The sequence below is a fragment of the Apis mellifera genome, linkage group LG12 (genome assembly GCF_003254395.2).
Source record: "Apis mellifera strain DH4 linkage group LG12, Amel_HAv3.1, whole genome shotgun sequence".
In the NCBI taxonomy this organism is placed as follows: Eukaryota; Metazoa; Arthropoda; class Insecta; order Hymenoptera; family Apidae; genus Apis; species Apis mellifera.
Window position 1 is genome coordinate 6211274 of NC_037649.1, and position 19007 is coordinate 6230280.

A 19007-nucleotide genomic window follows, 5' to 3' on the forward strand; every position below is an offset into this window, starting at 1 on the left:
CACCTGAATTCCGAATTAAAAAGATTATGATCTTTCTGTATTTCGCATTTCGAATCGTATTCTATCTAGAAAAGAATATAAATCGCGTTTATTTTTTTCTCAAACGTAATCAACAAGCAACAACACATTGTTCTTCAAACAAATATCGATCATAGATGATTTCTAGAACGTATTAGAGAATTATCGATCAATTATCAAGAATCATGAAAGTGATACGTGCATCAATCAAGTTTCGAGAAAAATTTTACAATGTAATATTACACGTCAGTTGGATAATTTCGAAATTTTTTCGGAAACCGCAAGTTTCCGCTCCTCTCAAAGAGGCGACACTCGGAGGATGCCTCGTTTCCGTTATGCAGCCTCGTGCAGCCACCTGGTCAGCTGGCGTGCTCGGTGTTCAGCTGCATAAATTGCCGTGAGCAGTTTCGTGATCTATCAATTTTATAACGCACCTCTCGCGAGAGGAAAGAAACGGTGTAGAGTTTCCTGCGATCCGTAAATTATTTTCCATTTACGATCACAATGGCCCATTGATTAAACGGATAAATCGAATCGATCGTACCCATTAACTAACGTGTGCGTGTGTACGTGTGTGTACGAAGATCGAGAATTATGGTTGAACAGCCTGAGCTTTTCTTTTCGTTTTACGAGATGATCGAATCTGAAGTTCAGAAAAGATTTTGCGAGGTCAAGATATATGATGATAACAAAAGCGATCCTTGTTAAATTTCAAATATAAAATTGATTTGATTAAATACAATATTATTACAGTAATTGTGTATTAATGTACACAATGAACATTTTGTCAAACAAATATTTAAATGTATGGAACAAAAGTTGAAGGCAACTTCTTCGGGATATACTTTTTCGAAGAAAACAAAATTACATTCAAAAGACTACAAATTCTATAAATTCAATAGATTTTGAAACTTTTAAGTAGGATATTTTCTAATTTAACATCCATTTTTTTAATTTAAAGAAATTATTTTTAGCACGTTATAAAATTTTATGGAGGAATTGAAATGTCATGCGTTGTGACAAGTTAATTAAAATTAAATAATCCGGAAATAATGATTTCAAAAATATTTTAAAACTAAAATGAATATCAAAATAACGTTCGATCGTGTTATTGGAACAGTCGACAGTGGTCGGGAGACGAAGAAGACGAGGGCACAACAGGTCACGTAACAACGGAGCATCCTCTGGCAGAGGCGACAATTCCTTTGGTCTCCCATTCGCGACTTCAAGAGCAGCCCTCTAACTTAAGTGGCAATCTCGTGACCGCTTCTGGGACTCAGAATCCTCCTCGTTCGAGCACGCAGAGCCAGCAAGAAAGCGTTCTGCAGAAATTTAGAAAAAGTTTCTCCTTGAGGTTTCATAAAAAGGGCAGCAAGGAGAGCAACGAGAGCGAATGTCCGGCCGAAGATAACGATGGATCCGGACCTTTGGACGAGGAGGAAGAAAGGGAACCACCTACTGTGACTGAACAGACCCCTCAACATAAAGAAGACACCAATAATGACCAGAAATTCCGGTTAGTTTAATGTCATCCTATCTGTTTTATCTTCTCTTTGAAAATTAATATTCTTTCGCTTAAATTAAGAGAAATCATACTTGCAATTTAAATGAAAGAAAATAAACGTCGAATCTCATTTTTTTCTTTTTTTTTTTTTTTTTTTTTTTTTTACAGATTCGGTCCTCTTGTGTGGAGAAGCAGTAAAGAGAGGAAAAAAGGCAGCAAGGCTGCCAGAAACGCGAAATGCAACAGCGGGGATAGTGGAATACAGATTGAGGTAAGGAGAGAGGACAATTTAACAATAGACAAAATAATGCACTCATACTTTATACATTATAAAAATTAGCCATTAATTAACTATAACCTATATATTTCCTTGAACATTCTCTTGTTCAAGAGATACTTCACACCGATACTTCACATCATCTCATGCAACTATAATTCTCCCTTAGAAAATTAATTTCCTACAAAGCGTCACGCCAGTCGATGGAATACTTTCTGTATCGAGAGAAAAAAAAAAAAGAAAAAATTAAAGAAAGTGTAATTTAGATTGGACGAGTAACGAAGTAAATTATGAACGATATAGATGGTATCTGGTGGAGCATTGACTGGGGGCGGTGGTGGTGGTGGAATGATGGGGGGTGGTGATAGCTCCGAGTCCCACGACACGGATGTCCAAGACGAGACGGACAGCCCGCCAGCCCTTCGCAGGCGAGTCGCCGACAAATCACGACCCCAGTCCGAGCTCATCAACCAGATACTGATCGACAAGTTTAAGGTAAAGACTATCGTTCTTTGCCCCCGATTCTTTGTCCCCTATGCTATCTTCGTTAATCATTAACCAATCATCAACCGCACGAGAAGTTGCCGTATCTGTGCTTAAACATCGTTGAATAAATGGGAATACGAGAGAGTGTTTTGTATTTTTAATTAAGTTTTGCTGAGAAAAAGTTATTCGAGAGGAATTTTGGGATTTTTTTTTTATTAAGGATCAAGGTGCAATAAAAATAGAGATGTGTATTGATCGAAAATCTCATAATCTGGCACTGGGTGATGGTTAAACGAGAGGAACGAGGATCCCTTGGGTCGTCGAGACTTGTTCTCAGTAAAGTATAGTGTGTATTTTTAGTAATAATAGGTATTTTCAATCATTTTCGTGTATCGATGATCTTTTGGAATGTCTATTTAAAAACCTTTGGCTATGGTTCTGAAAAGCATCGATGGCCGATCGAAGCGAAACTCGAAGTAATAAAGATGTGGTTCTCAGTCTGTAGATTGCGATTCACAAAAAATTGTTATTTTTATTTAATGACTTTCAGCATTTATTTATTAGATATGTGAATATTACAAAAGGAAGTCGTAACTTAAAAAAGATTTAAAAAGCAATAGTAATAGTATAAAATTCATCTCGATCGACAGTAATATCTTTCTGAACATTCAATTTTTCATATTACAAGACACTCTCCCAATTACAATTCCATTTAACTGAGGATCATTAATTTTCAAAAGGCTAATAATTGTATGGGATATTAAGAAACGAGGATCTCGAAGAGAAACGCTTTTCTGCTTTCGATGGACGTACAATACGCGATACATTTGTCATTGGATGTTTGCATACGTCGCTTTTCATTTTATTTATGCGCAATTTTTCCCCCTTTATGTCTTACCATGGCGCTCTCCCTTCTTCCTTCCCATTTTCACCCGATGATGTATAATCATTGCTATATTAAGAGTGTCGCACATTTGTAATCATTATCAGTCCACACGTATGACTGTTTCCTTCGACACAATAACTGGCATTACTCACGTTTATGGTTTAGCCACGCTTCGTGCAGATCACCGACAACCGACTGATACCGTAGCAGTACGATATATCGCGTTAACCAGGATACGAGGAGAGGAAGCACAGTCCTGGTTAGTTGATATCGGACCGAGCGACCGACCGAACACGATTTATGGAAACATGGACGAAAGTCGAGTCACTGTTTGCTCTTCATCATTCTTGTTTTTGTCCTACGTGATTCGCGTATAACGACGTCGTGTTTTCGAGATAATGTGAATCGTTATTGCGTGCCATTTACGCTGAATCTTAAGTTTCGTGCAATTGATAAAAAAAAGTATTTGAAAATTTGTGTGAATCATATATAAGAAACGAAGATATAGAAATGTGAATAATATACTATAATTATATTGATAAGGAACACGTGAATCATATATATATACAATATATACGAAGATATAGGAACGTGAACAATGTAATATGGTAATGTGTTTCGACAAGCGTGAAAGCAACATGGCGCCTCTTTTCTAACACCATGTATCTAACTGCACTAATCTATTAGGTCACGTCATAAGTAATTTCGTTTTGAAGACCTAGTTTCGATGGAAAAATTACATTTCATACATACGTACATTTAATCTGTATCTATTTCTTATTTTTCAACCCACTTTGCAAAAAAAAAAATATTTCATCTTTTCGATTAAAATATTATTCTAACATCAATTTATCCATGCGATTATCCATTTTTCCATTTAAGAAATTTTGTAATAACAAAAATTCTCTGCACCAGAACCAAAATTACTTGTAAAATGACCAATATCCATGTGTGTATATATATATATATATATATCGTACACCGAAAATCTTCTAACTCGAATACAAAAATATATTGGTGTTTGTACAAAATTAACAAATCTCCACTGGACGTGTAAATCTAATCGTAAACGAGAATGGGAACGGCACTTAACCCGCTCGATGATCAAGCAATTTTCTGGACAATTGGCTTAACGTCACATGGCAAGAAGAGCCTCATCTTCGCTTTCACTATTAAGGAATCTTATGTAGTAACCGTTCATGTTTAACGAGTGTAATACTTTCCAGGCGGATCTTCAGAGTCGTACGTCGTCGAGGCACCAGCATGTACGTAGAACGAACAGCGATTTAGGAGGTCAAAGGTTACTCCAGTGGGATACGAGGTCTGGTTACAGCCACGCGCACAATTACCGAAGGATGCTGTCGACGCCATCGCCGATCAAGACGAGGCCTCCTAGGCTGAGCCCGAGGCACTCCTCCCATGACATCGTTATGCTGAGAAGGTGCGTTTAACGACCGTGATCAACCCCGTGGTTTCGCACCCTTATCGCAAAACGCCTCATTTTGCCATCTTTGAGCGGTGGAGATCGCCTCTTCTAGACGAGAGAACTTCGTCCAATCGTCGCGGGGGAGGGGGAGAAATTTCGCGATTCGGTATTTAGATATATCCGCTCGAGACTCGTATTATTATTATTATTATTATTATTATCATTATCATTATCATTATTATTATCGTGGATTGGATATTTCGATTGGAAGCGTCTTGATGACTTTGCATGCAATGTTGATTTTAACGAGAATCGTAAAGTGGGATGGATGTCGTAGAGAAGGGAGACATGGAGATTAATTAATTCTTATTTGGAGACGTGGACGATTGCTTTGGCTTTTAATGCAAATATTCAAAAGTATTGTCTTGGTTAATTTAAAAATACATGAACTAACTACACTTTATTGCTAATAAAGAAAAAAAAAAAACAGCTATGAAAAGATGATCTAGGTGCTTAATTTATAATTTCTTTTAGCGAAGATCTGAATTGTTTGATCGTTGAAAAAAAAAATGAACATTATCTTGAATAATTTGCTTCTTCTTTTTTGGTTGTATTCTTATTCCTTTTCTGAATCTTTCTCTGGATCTTTTTATCTGGATTTTTTCTTTTCTCTCTTTTTTTTTTTTTTCTTTTTAATTTCGTTTAATTCCAAATGAATCATAACACGACATTAGAATATCATCAATACAATTCCTTGAAAGATTGTCCTTGAAGAAATTTAAATTCTTTATTCTCGAACCTTTCCAGTAAATCGAGGGAGAATAGTGGTAGGTAGACGGGTATTATAACAAACCATCTTTTTTTAATTTTTCCTCGTAAAACAGTTGATCTATCACGCGTTTACTATGTTACGGAGTGGTTCTTTCCTATTTTAATTGATTGATTTTTTGTTAATTTTTTTTTTCTCAAGATATTTTATACATTTATAATTTATTATAATTATTTTTAAACATTCAATTATATCGTTTAAATCATTTAGACGAATTATTATTTAATAAATTACGTATGTACAAAGTTTAGGATAAACCAGAAAAAGATTATAGCAAATGAGGGAACAAAAATACATAATTATCAATAAAAAAAAATGCGTTACATAAAAACGAATAAATAATTTTTGAAGGCAGGAAAAATTAACAGAACCACTCTGTACACACGTGTATACCTTGTCGTATGTACATATACATATATATACATATATATACATATATATTTACCTATTGTAACTCGTTGCTGAATGTTGTATCGATGCTTCTACGTAAACACAAAGCTTGTTGGTCCTTCATCCGAAAATATGGGAACGAGAAGTGAAAATTATTAATGAAAATTTTATTCTGGTCCCAGTAACGCGAAAGGGAGGAGTTCTCGGACAAATTTGAGGCGTTCACTTAGTCAACCACTGGGTATTAATCAACTATCACCCTTGATGCGCACCAAAACTGCAGGTAAACTCAAACAATTATTAATCTAAAATCTCATTTGTTGATATTGTTCAAATTCTAACGTAGATTATATACTTTCTTTCCTTTCGTTCCAAGCAAATGAGTTATCACTTTTCTTTTTTTACACTTTGAATATTTATTTATTTATTTAAATTCTTATAATTATACATTGGTTCATCAATCATATTATTGCGTAAAATTTTTATTACAAATATTTAGAGATATTTGTAAAGTACGATATTCTATTTTTCTTCTTGTTGAAGCACATGCTTGTTTGCTTGGTACGAAAGTACATTGGTAGCGAACCTGTTGACGAAGAATTAGTGCACACTTTCTCTATTCCAGTGGTACTCCAATCTCTGTTTCTCTTAGACCACCATTTTTTCCGACAGTGCTCTAAATTAGCATGCACCCTTTGTAAAAATCTCAAAGCAACCGTTGTAACAGAAAGCACCTGTAAGAAGAGTTTCTTGAACAAGTACGGAATGCGGAAACACTCCTGTATTAAACGTGTTGATATCTTCGTTCTGTAAGGATTGCTTCCTGTGAATACGCTTTTGTTCAAAGTAGAAAGCAACTATGCTTTTTGGAGCTTCATGAAATATTTCAGAAATTTCAAATTGATTCCTTTATTTAAAATATTGGAAATATTACATTTTTACTTACAAACCGCATTATTTCATAAAGCTCTACTATTAGAGAAAACTAATTACACCCACAAAACGTGATAAACAATTTTTTAATCTTTCGCTGCCAATACCAGCAAGCCTACGATGGATATCTACAGGGTGATTTAACGATTATACGATTGTTCTCTCGTGTTAAAAAATTTATACGACAAATCCAGCGACAGATAAAAATTTACTGTTCGATTAGTGTTCTTTATTCGAATAATAAAGACAAAATGTCGTTTTGTTTGAAATCAGGCGCAAGGTTGCCCGGTGGAAACGTCCTGTCTGAGGATGAACAGGATGGAAGAGGTGGGACTTCGGATGACGAGATGATGTCCGATTCGGAATCCTCCATCGCCTCCTTGACGGATAGAAAGAAATCCTTCGAGCAGACGATGGACGAGGAGGTTGTAATCTTGGCTGAAGCTGTTTGGGACCACGTGGCGATGGAACCAGAGGAATTAGCTTTCCGTGCAGGAGATGTGATAGAGGTTTTGGATAATTTGGATAAAGACTGGTGGTGGGGTAGTTGCAGAGGAGAGCATGGCTGGTTCCCGGCTGCATTTGTTAGGGTATGATGTTATTTGATGATTTATAAAAATAAATTATTCACCATTTATTTAAGAAAAATTTACAATTTATTAAGATATTCGCCGTTACATTTAATGATTTTATCTCATCTTTTACGACAAATTTGAATTCTTTGATATAAAAAAAGAATCGATATTACTGATATTACTTTGAATTGATTAACATTGAGAATTCTTTGTTAAAAAATAAACAAGTATTATTTTGAAGTTTAATATAATAATATCGTTGTATTTTGTATGTCTTCAGTTACGCGTAAGCCAAGAAGACACTGTCGAGGATTGTTTGGCGGCGATGGCCTCTGGAGGTACATCGAATCAGCAACTGAGAAGACGTACCAGTGTCTCGTTGTTATCAAACGAGCAAGTTAGAACGAGCGTAGTTCGTGAATTGGTTCAAACAGAGCGGGATTTCGTCAAGATATTAAGGGATGTTGCGGAGGGTTACATAGCCGAATGTCGACGACGCACGGATATGTTTACCGAAGAGCAGATAGAAACGATTTTTATCAATCTCGAGGAATTGTTAGACTTTCAATCTGAATTTTTGAAAGATTTAGAAACTAGGATAGATTGGAGCGCTCCGTATAAGAGTTGTGTCGGTGAATGTTTCTTAAATCATGTAAGAAAATTTAATTAACCCTTTCTTACTATCTTTTTATCCTATGATGAAGAACAATTGTTTTAATTTTTTATTTTATATTCTCAAACTGTTTCAGAGAGCAGGATTTCGCATGTATTCAGAGTATTGCAATAGTCATCCTATGGCTACCGCCACGTTACAAGAATTGTATCAGCATAATCGTTACAGTAAGTTCTTTGAAGCCTGTAGATTAATGAGAGGATTGATAGAGATTCCTTTGGATGGATATTTATTGACGCCTGTGCAACGAATATGCAAGTATCCGCTCCAATTGGCGGAGTTGTTGAAATATACAAAATCTGATCATCCGGATTACCATAAAATTCAGGAAGCCCTTGAAGCGATGCGAGATGTCGCCGTTCTGATTAACGAGAGAAAGAGACGAATGGAAAGCCTTGAAAAGCTGGCTGCGTGGCAGTTAAGGGTTGAAGGATGGGAGGTATGAATTTGTATTTTCGCTTCTATAAAATAATATATTTTAATATTGCAATTTTTTAATATGTATATATATTTTTTTTTTAATTCACAGGGAGAAGATCTCATAGAAGTTTCGTCCCAATTAATTTATCAAGGTGAAGCTGTAAGAGTCACTACTGGCATGTGGACAAATAATATCACCCTCTTCCTGTTCGACCATCAGTTAGTATATTGTAAAAAGGACATTTTAAAGAGGAATACCTATGTGTACAAGGGGCGAATTTATCTCGACACGAGCGAGGTGATCGATGTTCCCGACGGAAAAGGCAAGTTTCTCAAACCACCGTGTATTTTTATCATCGATCCAGTTCCAAATATCGATCATTTGTTAATCTTTTATTTACTTTAGATCACCAACTGGGTGTAACAGTGAGGCACTGTTTGAAAGTGTACAGCTGTGTTCGAGATAAATGGTTGTTATTCTGTTGTCGCACAGCGGAAGAGAAACGTCGATGGTTGACAGCAATGGCGGAGGAGCGAAGATTGGTTGCACAGGACAGAAACGATGGGTTAGAGTTCCCTGCTGCAGCGAGGCAACTAGCCAGACTCGCTGCAACGAGACAACAGAACAGACCGCCAATTAAACCTCGCAGTACGTAAAATAATTGTTATTGTTGATTATTCGGAAGAAATTAATTTAAAAAAATCCTAGATGATAATTAGATATCGTTTAAATTCAATAATTACAGACAAAACGTACAAAAGAGAGTCGGCTTACGAAATGCCAACAATGGTCGGGCAGGCCACGACAAACTCGTTAGGGCGTAAAGTTGGCACTTGGTTCACATTCGGTAGCAGCAAGAAAAATACACGACTTCAGCCGTCCTGAGACAGGCCTACCTTCGTGCCATACATCGACTTGTGAAAGTTTAACGAGAAGCGCTCGATCGTTCGTGCTTCGTAACTATGAATTTTGTTCACGCATTGCTCGTGTGAGAAACTTTTCTTAAACAAAAAGTTCCTTATCACCTTGATTCATTCGGATTTTCTTCAATGTTTCTCCACGTTCAAGAATATTCGAATAATCAAGCGGAGACCGAATATTTCGTTTCGATCGAAAACACGAAGGCAAACGATAACAAGCGCTTATCATATGTATGGAACGAAGGTATTTTATTTATATAATTGTTAAGTTTGACGTTTAATCTGTCGATAACAATAATATCGATATATCGTCCTGTTGACAGGATAGTAAAAAAAAACGCTACAATTTTCACCAGTCCGATTATATAGCATTCTCTGTTTAATTTAAACACATACAGTTCGATAAAAGAAGAAGAAGAAGAAAAAAAAAAGGGAAGAAAAGTGTAACTTTATATCGTTGGCGATATTTAATTTCACTGCCTCGAAAAAGATTCTTCTACACTTTCTCGTCTTATAATCACGCATCTGTCATGAAGTTTGGACAAGGTATTATCACTTAGTTGTTTCTAGAAAATGATAAACGTTGTTTGTTCAAAGTGTAATCGCCAGAAATATTATATTAATTAAGCATAATTATAAATTTGCGTAAAGGAGGGTATGCGTACAAGCAACGTTTATGCGAAGTGAAATGAAGAATATTAGAAAGTTTGGAGAAATATATGAAGAGATCGAGCGGTTAAAAGCAAAGCAACAAGTATCGAAGCGGATCAAATTAGAAAATATAATCGAAGAAAAAACTTACATAAATTAGAAAAATTGAATGCACTTATTATTAGACGTGTATAAATACATATATATGTGTAAAGCCGTTAGTGAGCTTTTGCGGTACTAAAGAGAAAGTACTAGTCACACTTATCATGGAAACACATGAAAGACCAGTGATGAAACTTTATCATTATTGAAATGCAACCGCTTGTATGTTGTGTACAATGGATTAGTAATGGCCATCCATTTTTTTTTTATGGTAATAAAGACTGATTGAGAAATGTTTGTTTCCCAGAGATTCACGAGTAATAATAGGTATGAGGGAAGCACTGAGAGAAAAGTATAGTAAAAGCGTAATCGAGTTTCAATATAGATCAATATATATATATACATATATTTGCAGTTCCAAAGTGAAAAATCTTTTAATTGTATTTCTAGTTTGATGACAATTTAGATAATGTATTTTAGAGTGCACACTGAAAAAAAAAAAAGAACAATTGATACAAATAATATACCTTGAAATTTTCTCTCGGTGAAGCGAAACGTATTACATATTCATTAAAAAAAAAAAAAAAAAAAAAAAAAAAAAAAAGAAAGAAAAAGAAAAAAAAATTTTAAATTGTTTCGTCCCTTTACTGCCTAAAATTATCATCATTTCATTTAAAAAGCAGTAAATTGTAATACTCATCGTAGTTCGTATGGAAGTTTTAAATTTTTAGTAAATGGACGGAGAATTATATTTCTACGTCAGATGTAGAGCGGACAGTATTAACAATATAAGTATCATTAAACATGTAAATACTCGCACATCAAAGCTTCTTTTCTACTGCTGCTTTAGCAGTTTCTAGTTTCTAAAGAGGAAAAAAGAATCATCTGAGATATCTTTCAAATTTTTCTACTCTTGTACAGAAAAATGTTACAGAGAATATCACGATGAAAGCCAGGCAGCCAGCAAAAACCTCTGTGTTTTGTATGTTAAAGATTTAATGGAACATTGCATACTGTCTGTAATTCTTCATCGCATATTTCAATTAACATTTCAAAAAACTAATCCACTACCAATTGTGAAAGTTTTCAACACTGCCAATATGTTATTTTATTAGATATGGTTTTCTTCGTTTCTGATAATGAATCTTTATCATTCTAACGAATGTATAATCTTCAAATTATATGTTTAAAAAAAAAAATTATTATTCTCTGCCTTCGAGCGTAATTTTACAATAAAAAAAAAAAAAGAAGAAATATTTGTAAAACATAAACAATACACAGAAGTATATTTTTGCTTATTTTCTGGCATAGTATTTAGTATATGAAAAGGACAATATGATAACAAAATGAAAGAGCAAGATTCCTACTCAATTGTACAGAGATCATTAATCATTGATGTCTAGACTAGAAGCGATACATTTATTGCTGGACCTAATTCATTTAAAACTTATTTTTATAGGAATATATTTATTTGTTCGAACGCAATTTCTTTATAAGCATTGTTATGTAAGGACAATTATAATGGCCAATGTAACTAAACATAAAAAGAGAAATATCTATATATTAATGATAAATGCTGAAATGATAATATCATTATATTGCACAACTCAGAATTTTCATTGAATTTCACCGACATCGATAAAGAAAAAAAACTTTTATAAATTATCAGAGTAATATTACAAATATATGCAAATGTATTAATTATCGAAAAAAAAAAGTTAACATTACGATAATTTCTTCTTTGCATTATTATTCTACATATCTTGATAATGTAACCCAATATGTGATGAATAATTCGACGTGTATCCTTTCTATATTTATAAATTAGAAAATTTGTATTATTACTCTGAAAATATTAAAACAAATTCTGCACAAATGATGTGCTTTGAAGCAATAATATTAATAAACTTTACAGTAAAAACAGTTTAGGCTGTTGCATATATATATGTGAATGCATATATTGTCCCTTGTAATATTCAATATTAGTTGCACGTGCATATTAATGATTGACATTATTGTATATCATTAATATACACGAACATATACTTTGAAATATTAAAAAAAAAAAAAAACAATTGATACGATAATGTATTTGATTTCATGTAAATAACTTAGATATCATTATAAATGTAAATACTGTAGAACTTGTCATTAGTGAAAATTTCAACATATTCTAGGCAATAAGAAACTTCAAAATTAAATGATATAACTTTTGGATAAGATTAATTATTGATTAATAGCACAATGTTTTGTATATTTGTATATTTAATTTAATGATTTAATAATAAATTACTCTCTTTGCTCGATTGTTCACGTTATAAATAATTATTGTTTATGATATGTACAGTTGAAATTACATAATATGTTTACAATTGTTTTCAAAATATAAATATATACTCAGTTAAATATATGTAAATAAACATTTTATAATTACTACATTATTATTACTTTATTGCACTGAATTATGCATTTCCTATACATTATTTTTTACAAATATAAGTAAAAATAATATATACTTTGGATAAAACTGTCATGGAAAAAATATTTAATAAAAATCCAAATTTCTATTACTATTTATTATATATTTATGGAAATTAGGTACCAAGTATATAAGTACTTTTTGAAATTTGTGCTTTTAATTCGGAATTCTCCTTTCTTAACTGATTTACCACTTGTCTTAAAGTTTTAGCTTCCTCTGATAACTGAGCATTCTCGTCTAAACTTTGTGCGAAATTTTCCTGTATTTCTCGTAATTCTGTAATATACTGGCATGCTCTTGCCAAGATTCCTCCTTTACTCTGTAAATAAAAAATTTCAATGTTTGGAATAAAAATGATATAAAAAATCAATTATCAAATAAGATATAAATTATTTAATATTTAATTATCAAAATAATAATACCTGCAACTCAAAATTAGTTTTTACATCTCCATCAGCTGTTGTACTTTGTTCACACTCTGGTAAAAGCTTTCCTAATTTTGAAATCCAATTATTAATTTTATCCCTACGACGTCTCTCAACTTCGTTATGAGTTACTCTTCTTCTTTCATCTCTCTATATAATATTAACAAGTATTTTTAATATTTTTTAATGTTTTTAATATTTATTAATATTAATTATAAATCATATAAGATACATTACCTTCTTAATGTTAGTAAGAATATTCTGAGGATTATCTATTTGAAGTTTAACACGTGGTGCAACTGTTCTTGTAGATTCTGAAGAAACAACTTCATTACCATTGCTAAGTACATAAAATTGACCATTTATAGGTGAAGTTAAAACTTGAACAGTATTATTTATTGGAGCAGCTATTGATAATTCAGCATTATTTATGTGATTATCACCAACTTGTACTACACGATATGCTACTGTATTATCATTCCTATTTACACATAATTGATACTGTATATTATCTTCTTCTGTAACAGTTTCTATTTCTGTGTCACAATCTATTATTTCAGCTTCTTCTAAAACTACGCCAACATTGTCATTGCTAATCGTATTCTCATCCACACTGTAAAATATTAAATATTAAATGATAGTATACAAAAGAACCCAATTAATTTAAAATATTCTAAATAATATTCTAAATAATTTAAAATTATATTTTCTACAAGATCTAACCTTATAGATTAAAGTATATAATATTCCATGTAAAACAAAATTTTATTTTATGAGATATAAATATAGATTTATATATTCTATAAAATTTGAATATAAAATTTTATATAAAAAAGAAATTATTATTAGTGTATTAAATTTCATGTTTATGGTTATATTGTGTGAAGGAATATATTTAAAATGAAAAAAACAATAAAAACATACCTTTCATCAATATTTTCGAAATGATTTAAAACTTCCATTTTAATTTTTTTACTACGAATTTCTTTCAATCACAATTTCTTTATGCATATAAATGAATGTACTAAATTTCTTATTTATACTATGATCTATTTTCTATAGCTAATGCATCACACAATCTGTAAAAATATATATGAATGAAATTATTTATTATATAGATAAAATTATTTAACATATATTAAAGATTTAAAAATATTTCACAAGCAATTGATAATATCTATATGTATTTAAATGTCAATATATAATATTAAATTTGATAACATATATATATATATATACACACAGATATATATATACATATAGATATGGATATAGTTAAATCACAGGTAAAATATAAAATAGACTTAACATTTGATAGAAATTTGTATTTTATTTTTTGATTGTGCAAGAAATTGTGTTTGACATTTTCTTCTTTTAAAGAAGTGAGTACAAAAATTATATTCAATCATAAAAATTAATTTACACATTTTAAAAATAACTCTTTGATATATTCCTTCGATTGTTACGAATAGTAGATATTATATATAAATTGAATTATTCATGAATTAAAAATTATATTCCTATTTTTTACAATAGAAAAATACAATATTACAACACAATAGAAATAATATCAATTTTTAAGATTTTTTTAAAAAAATCCATTTAAATATATTATTAAAATTATATTTATATAATAATATAACAATTGTAAATGTTAATATTTAAGCAATATAGATAAAAGTAAAAGAAGATAAAGTTAATTAAATATCGAAGTCATCTCTTGAGTGCATTTTATAAAATAAATATAGACAAGGAGAACAAATAATGCGAGAAAGATAGAGATAGGGTAAAAATTATTGAAATCAGCGCCATCTTCAGAGTGCCGCAAATGAAACTCATATAAAAAGGACAAAAAATAATAAGAAAAAGATAGAAATAGAATGAGAATTGATCTTTAATGCCATCTTTCGAGTATCAAAGACATTTCTTTAAAAGTAGGATAAAGTAGGTGGGAATTGGTTATTAACGTCATCTCTTGAATAATAAAGACATCTTTTTGAAAATAGGATAAAGTAGAAATGATTATTAGCATCATCTGATAAGTACTATTATAAGTAATATATTAGTTTAAGAATCTTTTAAAAGATTCGAGAGATGACGTTAGTATTCAATTCTTGTTCTACTTTATCCTGCCTTTGAAATGATACTCTTACAATTCGAGAGATGGCACTAATGATCAATTCTTAATCTATCTCTATCCTTTTCTTATTATTTTCTATCCTTATTATATAAGTTTCATTTGCGGCACTCTGAAGATGGCGCTGATTTTAATATTTTTATCCTATCTCTGTCCTTCTCGCACTATATATTCGCTTCATTTGGCACTTGATTTTGGATGTGACAAAGATACAAGAATTTATTAATTGAACGTACTTTTACTTCTATTTTTAGTTTTTATTGTGAAATCTATTGATATTACATTTTTAATTTTATAATATATTTTTAGGACATTATTTTCATCAAGCAATATACCTTGACATATAATATGTGAATATTTTGATTGGATAATAACAACAATGATTTTTTAAACAACTGAAAGCTTGACTTGGTAACAAAGAAAGGAAGAAATTTTAAAGCTTTCCAATAAAAAATAATTTTAATGTCGGTAACAGTATACAACATGTTTCAGATATTTTTTGAAGAAATGGCGCTACAAGTTAAATGCTAAATAAGATAACAGCGCAACTTATCCTAAACTTTTCTAGTATTATAATTTAATATAATATGGAGTGGTATCACTGCTTTATGTGAATAAACGAACTGTTTTGTGATTTAAATGAATTATTGCGAATCATTGTATTAAACGTATGTATTAACGCATATGTTAATATTAAACGTGATATATATTTCACGTGTATCTTTTTTATATATTTATTTGCAGTGTATTATAATATAAACAAAGAGATAGGTTATGGTTATTATAACATTGATAACAAATATTTTTAGAATAGTATTCATATAAATTTCAATCATTGAAGATATCGTATTCAAAATTTATTTTTATATATAATGAAGTATTCAAGAGAATTTATTTTTTTGTCAATTCATATTCTTGCAATCATTTTATTTACTAATTGTGAAGATGAAAATTATTTTGAAAACATAGAGTAAGTACATATATTTATATTAAAGTATATATATATATATATATATATATATATATATATATATATATATATATATATATATATATAGTTTTTAAATTTAATAATTAAATAATTTTTTTTTTACTATGTTTTTACAAATATGAAATTTTTTACAGGGATACAGAAGAATTAGTAGATCCACATTCATTTTTCTATGATAAACAAAGTAAAACAATGATTAAAGACATAAAAGTGGACATGTATGTATAAAAATGATATATATATAATTTAGATTATGATGGAATTTTATTAATAATAGAGAAGTAATAGACATTATATCATATTATTCAAATTGCTACATAAATATGTATATATTGGTTTTTTTAATATAAAATTTTATGTATGTATAAATGTATATATTATATTTTGCATATAGTATAATATATAATCTTTAAAATTTATAATTATATATATCTATATAGCATATCGTAACTTTTTAATAACATATCAAAAATATTATTTGTTAATATTTTTAGGGTAAAAGTTATGCAAAACAATAATGAAGATCAAAATAATTTGAAATCTTCTAAACAAGCAAATAATTATAGCAGTCATGAAGCTATTTTTTATAAGCGTTTAATTAATTTATTATTATCAAATATCCATATACAGGTAATAAAATAATATAAAATTATATATTTTTTTTAAGCATAATAAAATATCATTATATTTGTTATATTTTATATATTGAAAATAGAATGAAGATGAAGTATCAATAATAGGAATATTGGAAATTGAAATATCTCATTCTCAAATGGAAATACTAAGAAATTTCCATATTCATAAAACATCTTTAAAAGAAATTGATGATATTTTCAGTAATGTAATAAGAAAACCTCAATATAATTATGTATCTGGAGTTATGAATATATTGGATATATTACATAAAGGTTTTCGTACAATACTCCAAACGATACAAGAGCATGTGAGAATATTTGTGTTTAATATTAATTTATATTTTTATATTTAATGTTTTATATTTAATATATATCGAAAGACTATTTAATATAAAATTTATTATTTTAGCAAGATGGAACTATAATTATATTTACAATGTTAATAGTTTGTTCAACATTTAGAATGATAATATGGGGACGAAGATTTTCTATTTTCAGTATCATACAAGTTATATTTATATTGAGTTTTTTTATGACTTGGTGGCAACTTATAAAAGTAAGTTAATTATATAATGATAATATTTAAAAGAATAATATAATTTAATTAAGTTTGTTGTATATTTTTTTAAAGGAGGCTGAAGTTAAATCTATTGCAGCACAAATGAAATTTTCAGAGATACCAATATCATGTCAACCAGATAAAATGAATATGTGGAATAAATTTGTTTCATTGTTTTGTAAGTATTATTATATTATATTCGTTTATTGTGAAATAAATAAATAATATTTTAGAATAAAATATTCTCTTTTCTTTTTAGATAATGACGATTGTGAGAAATATTATGAAACAATAATGACTAATCCAAAATTAAAAATTACACCTGCATTTGTATTATCTCATTTTATTACTACTATTGTTCTCCATCCAATTATTCATATAGGATCTATCATATCTCTTTTTATAAATAATGCTACAGGTAACTAAGTTTTTTTATTCTCAATTATAATTAGTATAATAAACTTAAATAAACTTAATTTAATAAGTTTAATTTTATATATATATAAATTATGTATTATGTATGTATATTTAATAATTATTTTTAATGTTTTAGAAAATATACCATGGACATATGGATGGATTATAAAATGTATGCTTTTCTTATGTATAGGCTTTGTTATAATAACAATACCATTTTATTTGTCTGGTGCATCCTTTAATTTAGGATTTGGACCATTATTCAAACTTGGAATTAGCCATGAGAAAAAGAAAGAAAAAGGTAATTCATTACAAAGTATAGAAAACCGAGAACCTGTACAAATAATTCTTAAGGTAATATTTAATTCCCTTTATTTTAATTTGATATTTTTATTTCTTATATTCGTCCCAATATTTTTACATATTTATTTGGAAACAAACAAAAATAAACTCTTTTTAGGTAACTCATGGTACCGACGTAAATCAAATAACAGACATTCCAATGATCACGCAATCGAACGTCCTACAAACTTTAAAAAAAGAAGAAGTAATTGCGACGAATAATGATTCTCAGAAAGATTATGATGATTTATGTTGCGGTGATGCAATAACTAACAATAAATTATTAAAAAATGATGATAAAGGATCTGATAAATATGAGAGCTTTGATGCAATAGAAAGAAACGATGGAAGCGGAGATCGTTGATGTACATTTATGTACATTTTATATTATTTTGCTTTTTATTATGTACATAAGCTATTAATTTACACTACATTTAATGTTAACATATTAAATATGATTTGCATATTCAATATTCAAAAAATTAATTTTAATTAGTCTAATAATTATATTTATATGTGTAACTTATTGCGTTCATGATGTTATTTTAATATTGTTTACAACATATATATTTTATTTATAATTGAACTGTGATTGTATAATATATAATGAAATGATATTTGCAGTAATATGTAACAGTATTAATAATATATTTGAAATGCTTAAATTTTAATGCTGATATTTAAATATATATCCTTTTATAAACATTTTTTTCACGTAATATACAAATTTTACGTGATTTATGTAATGAATTGATTTTCAAAAGAGAATATGAGCATTAATTTGAATAATAAACAAACAAGAATTTGCTTTATATAATCTCTGCATTTATATCATTAGAATGAATATAAATATTTCAAATATATCAAAGATTTAAAAGCAATTTTTTATAACAAATATAAAGATGATATATCTATTTGAAAATTATTTTAA

General features: G+C 29.6%; 3 protein-coding genes across 9 annotated transcripts in view; 2 read left to right on the plus strand and 1 right to left on the minus strand.

Annotated features, from left to right (window-relative positions):
- LOC409108 overlaps positions 1 to 10695 on the plus strand; it is a 135995-nt gene extending 125300 nt beyond the window's left edge. For 5 of the 6 annotated variants that reach the window (XM_026444406.1, XM_006562235.3, XM_006562236.3 and 2 more), the window contains 11 exons: positions 1139 to 1534; positions 1691 to 1793; positions 2103 to 2294; positions 4398 to 4612; positions 5999 to 6099; positions 7023 to 7339; positions 7605 to 7976; positions 8074 to 8436; positions 8527 to 8740; positions 8824 to 9066; positions 9164 to 10695. In XM_026444406.1, coding sequence (XP_026300191.1) covers positions 1139 to 1534; positions 1691 to 1793; positions 2103 to 2294; positions 4398 to 4612; positions 5999 to 6099; positions 7023 to 7339; positions 7605 to 7976; positions 8074 to 8436; positions 8527 to 8740; positions 8824 to 9066; positions 9164 to 9303 — 2656 coding nt within the window. In that variant the 3' untranslated portion in view covers positions 9304 to 10695. The remainder of the gene's footprint in view (positions 1 to 1138; positions 1535 to 1690; positions 1794 to 2102; positions 2295 to 4397; positions 4613 to 5998; positions 6100 to 7022; positions 7340 to 7604; positions 7977 to 8073; positions 8437 to 8526; positions 8741 to 8823; positions 9067 to 9163) is intronic. The other variant, XM_026444407.1, reaches the window with a different exon arrangement.
- A 1501-nt stretch (positions 10696 to 12196) lies between these two features.
- On the minus strand, positions 12197 to 14204 carry LOC551590 (upstream stimulatory factor 1). Its single transcript, XM_623982.6, has 4 exons — positions 13920 to 14204; positions 13233 to 13608; positions 12993 to 13145; positions 12197 to 12889 (listed from the first exon to the last, which is right to left on the minus strand). The coding sequence occupies exons 1-4, from the start codon at positions 13955 to 13957 to the stop codon at positions 12686 to 12688; spliced, it is 771 nt and encodes a 256-aa protein (XP_623985.3). The 5' UTR covers positions 13958 to 14204; the 3' UTR covers positions 12197 to 12685.
- Positions 14205 to 15308: 1104 nt separating this feature from the next.
- Positions 15309 to 18490, plus strand: LOC100576373 (chloride channel CLIC-like protein 1). Of its 2 annotated transcripts, XM_016915626.2 has the most exons (12): positions 15309 to 15364; positions 15442 to 15543; positions 15625 to 15800; positions 15877 to 16102; positions 16258 to 16341; positions 16618 to 16753; positions 16839 to 17066; positions 17168 to 17314; positions 17390 to 17495; positions 17577 to 17735; positions 17871 to 18088; positions 18195 to 18490. In XM_016915626.2, exons 4-12 carry the CDS (start codon positions 16005 to 16007, stop codon positions 18438 to 18440), a joined length of 1422 nt encoding a protein of 473 aa, XP_016771115.2. In that variant the 5' UTR covers positions 15309 to 15364; positions 15442 to 15543; positions 15625 to 15800; positions 15877 to 16004; the 3' UTR covers positions 18441 to 18490. The 2 variants fall into 2 exon arrangements, with proteins under 2 accessions (XP_016771115.2, XP_026300184.1); XM_026444399.1 differs by lacking the exon at positions 15877 to 16102 and having other exon boundaries at positions 15346 to 15364.
- Positions 18491 to 19007: the final 517 nt, after the last annotated feature.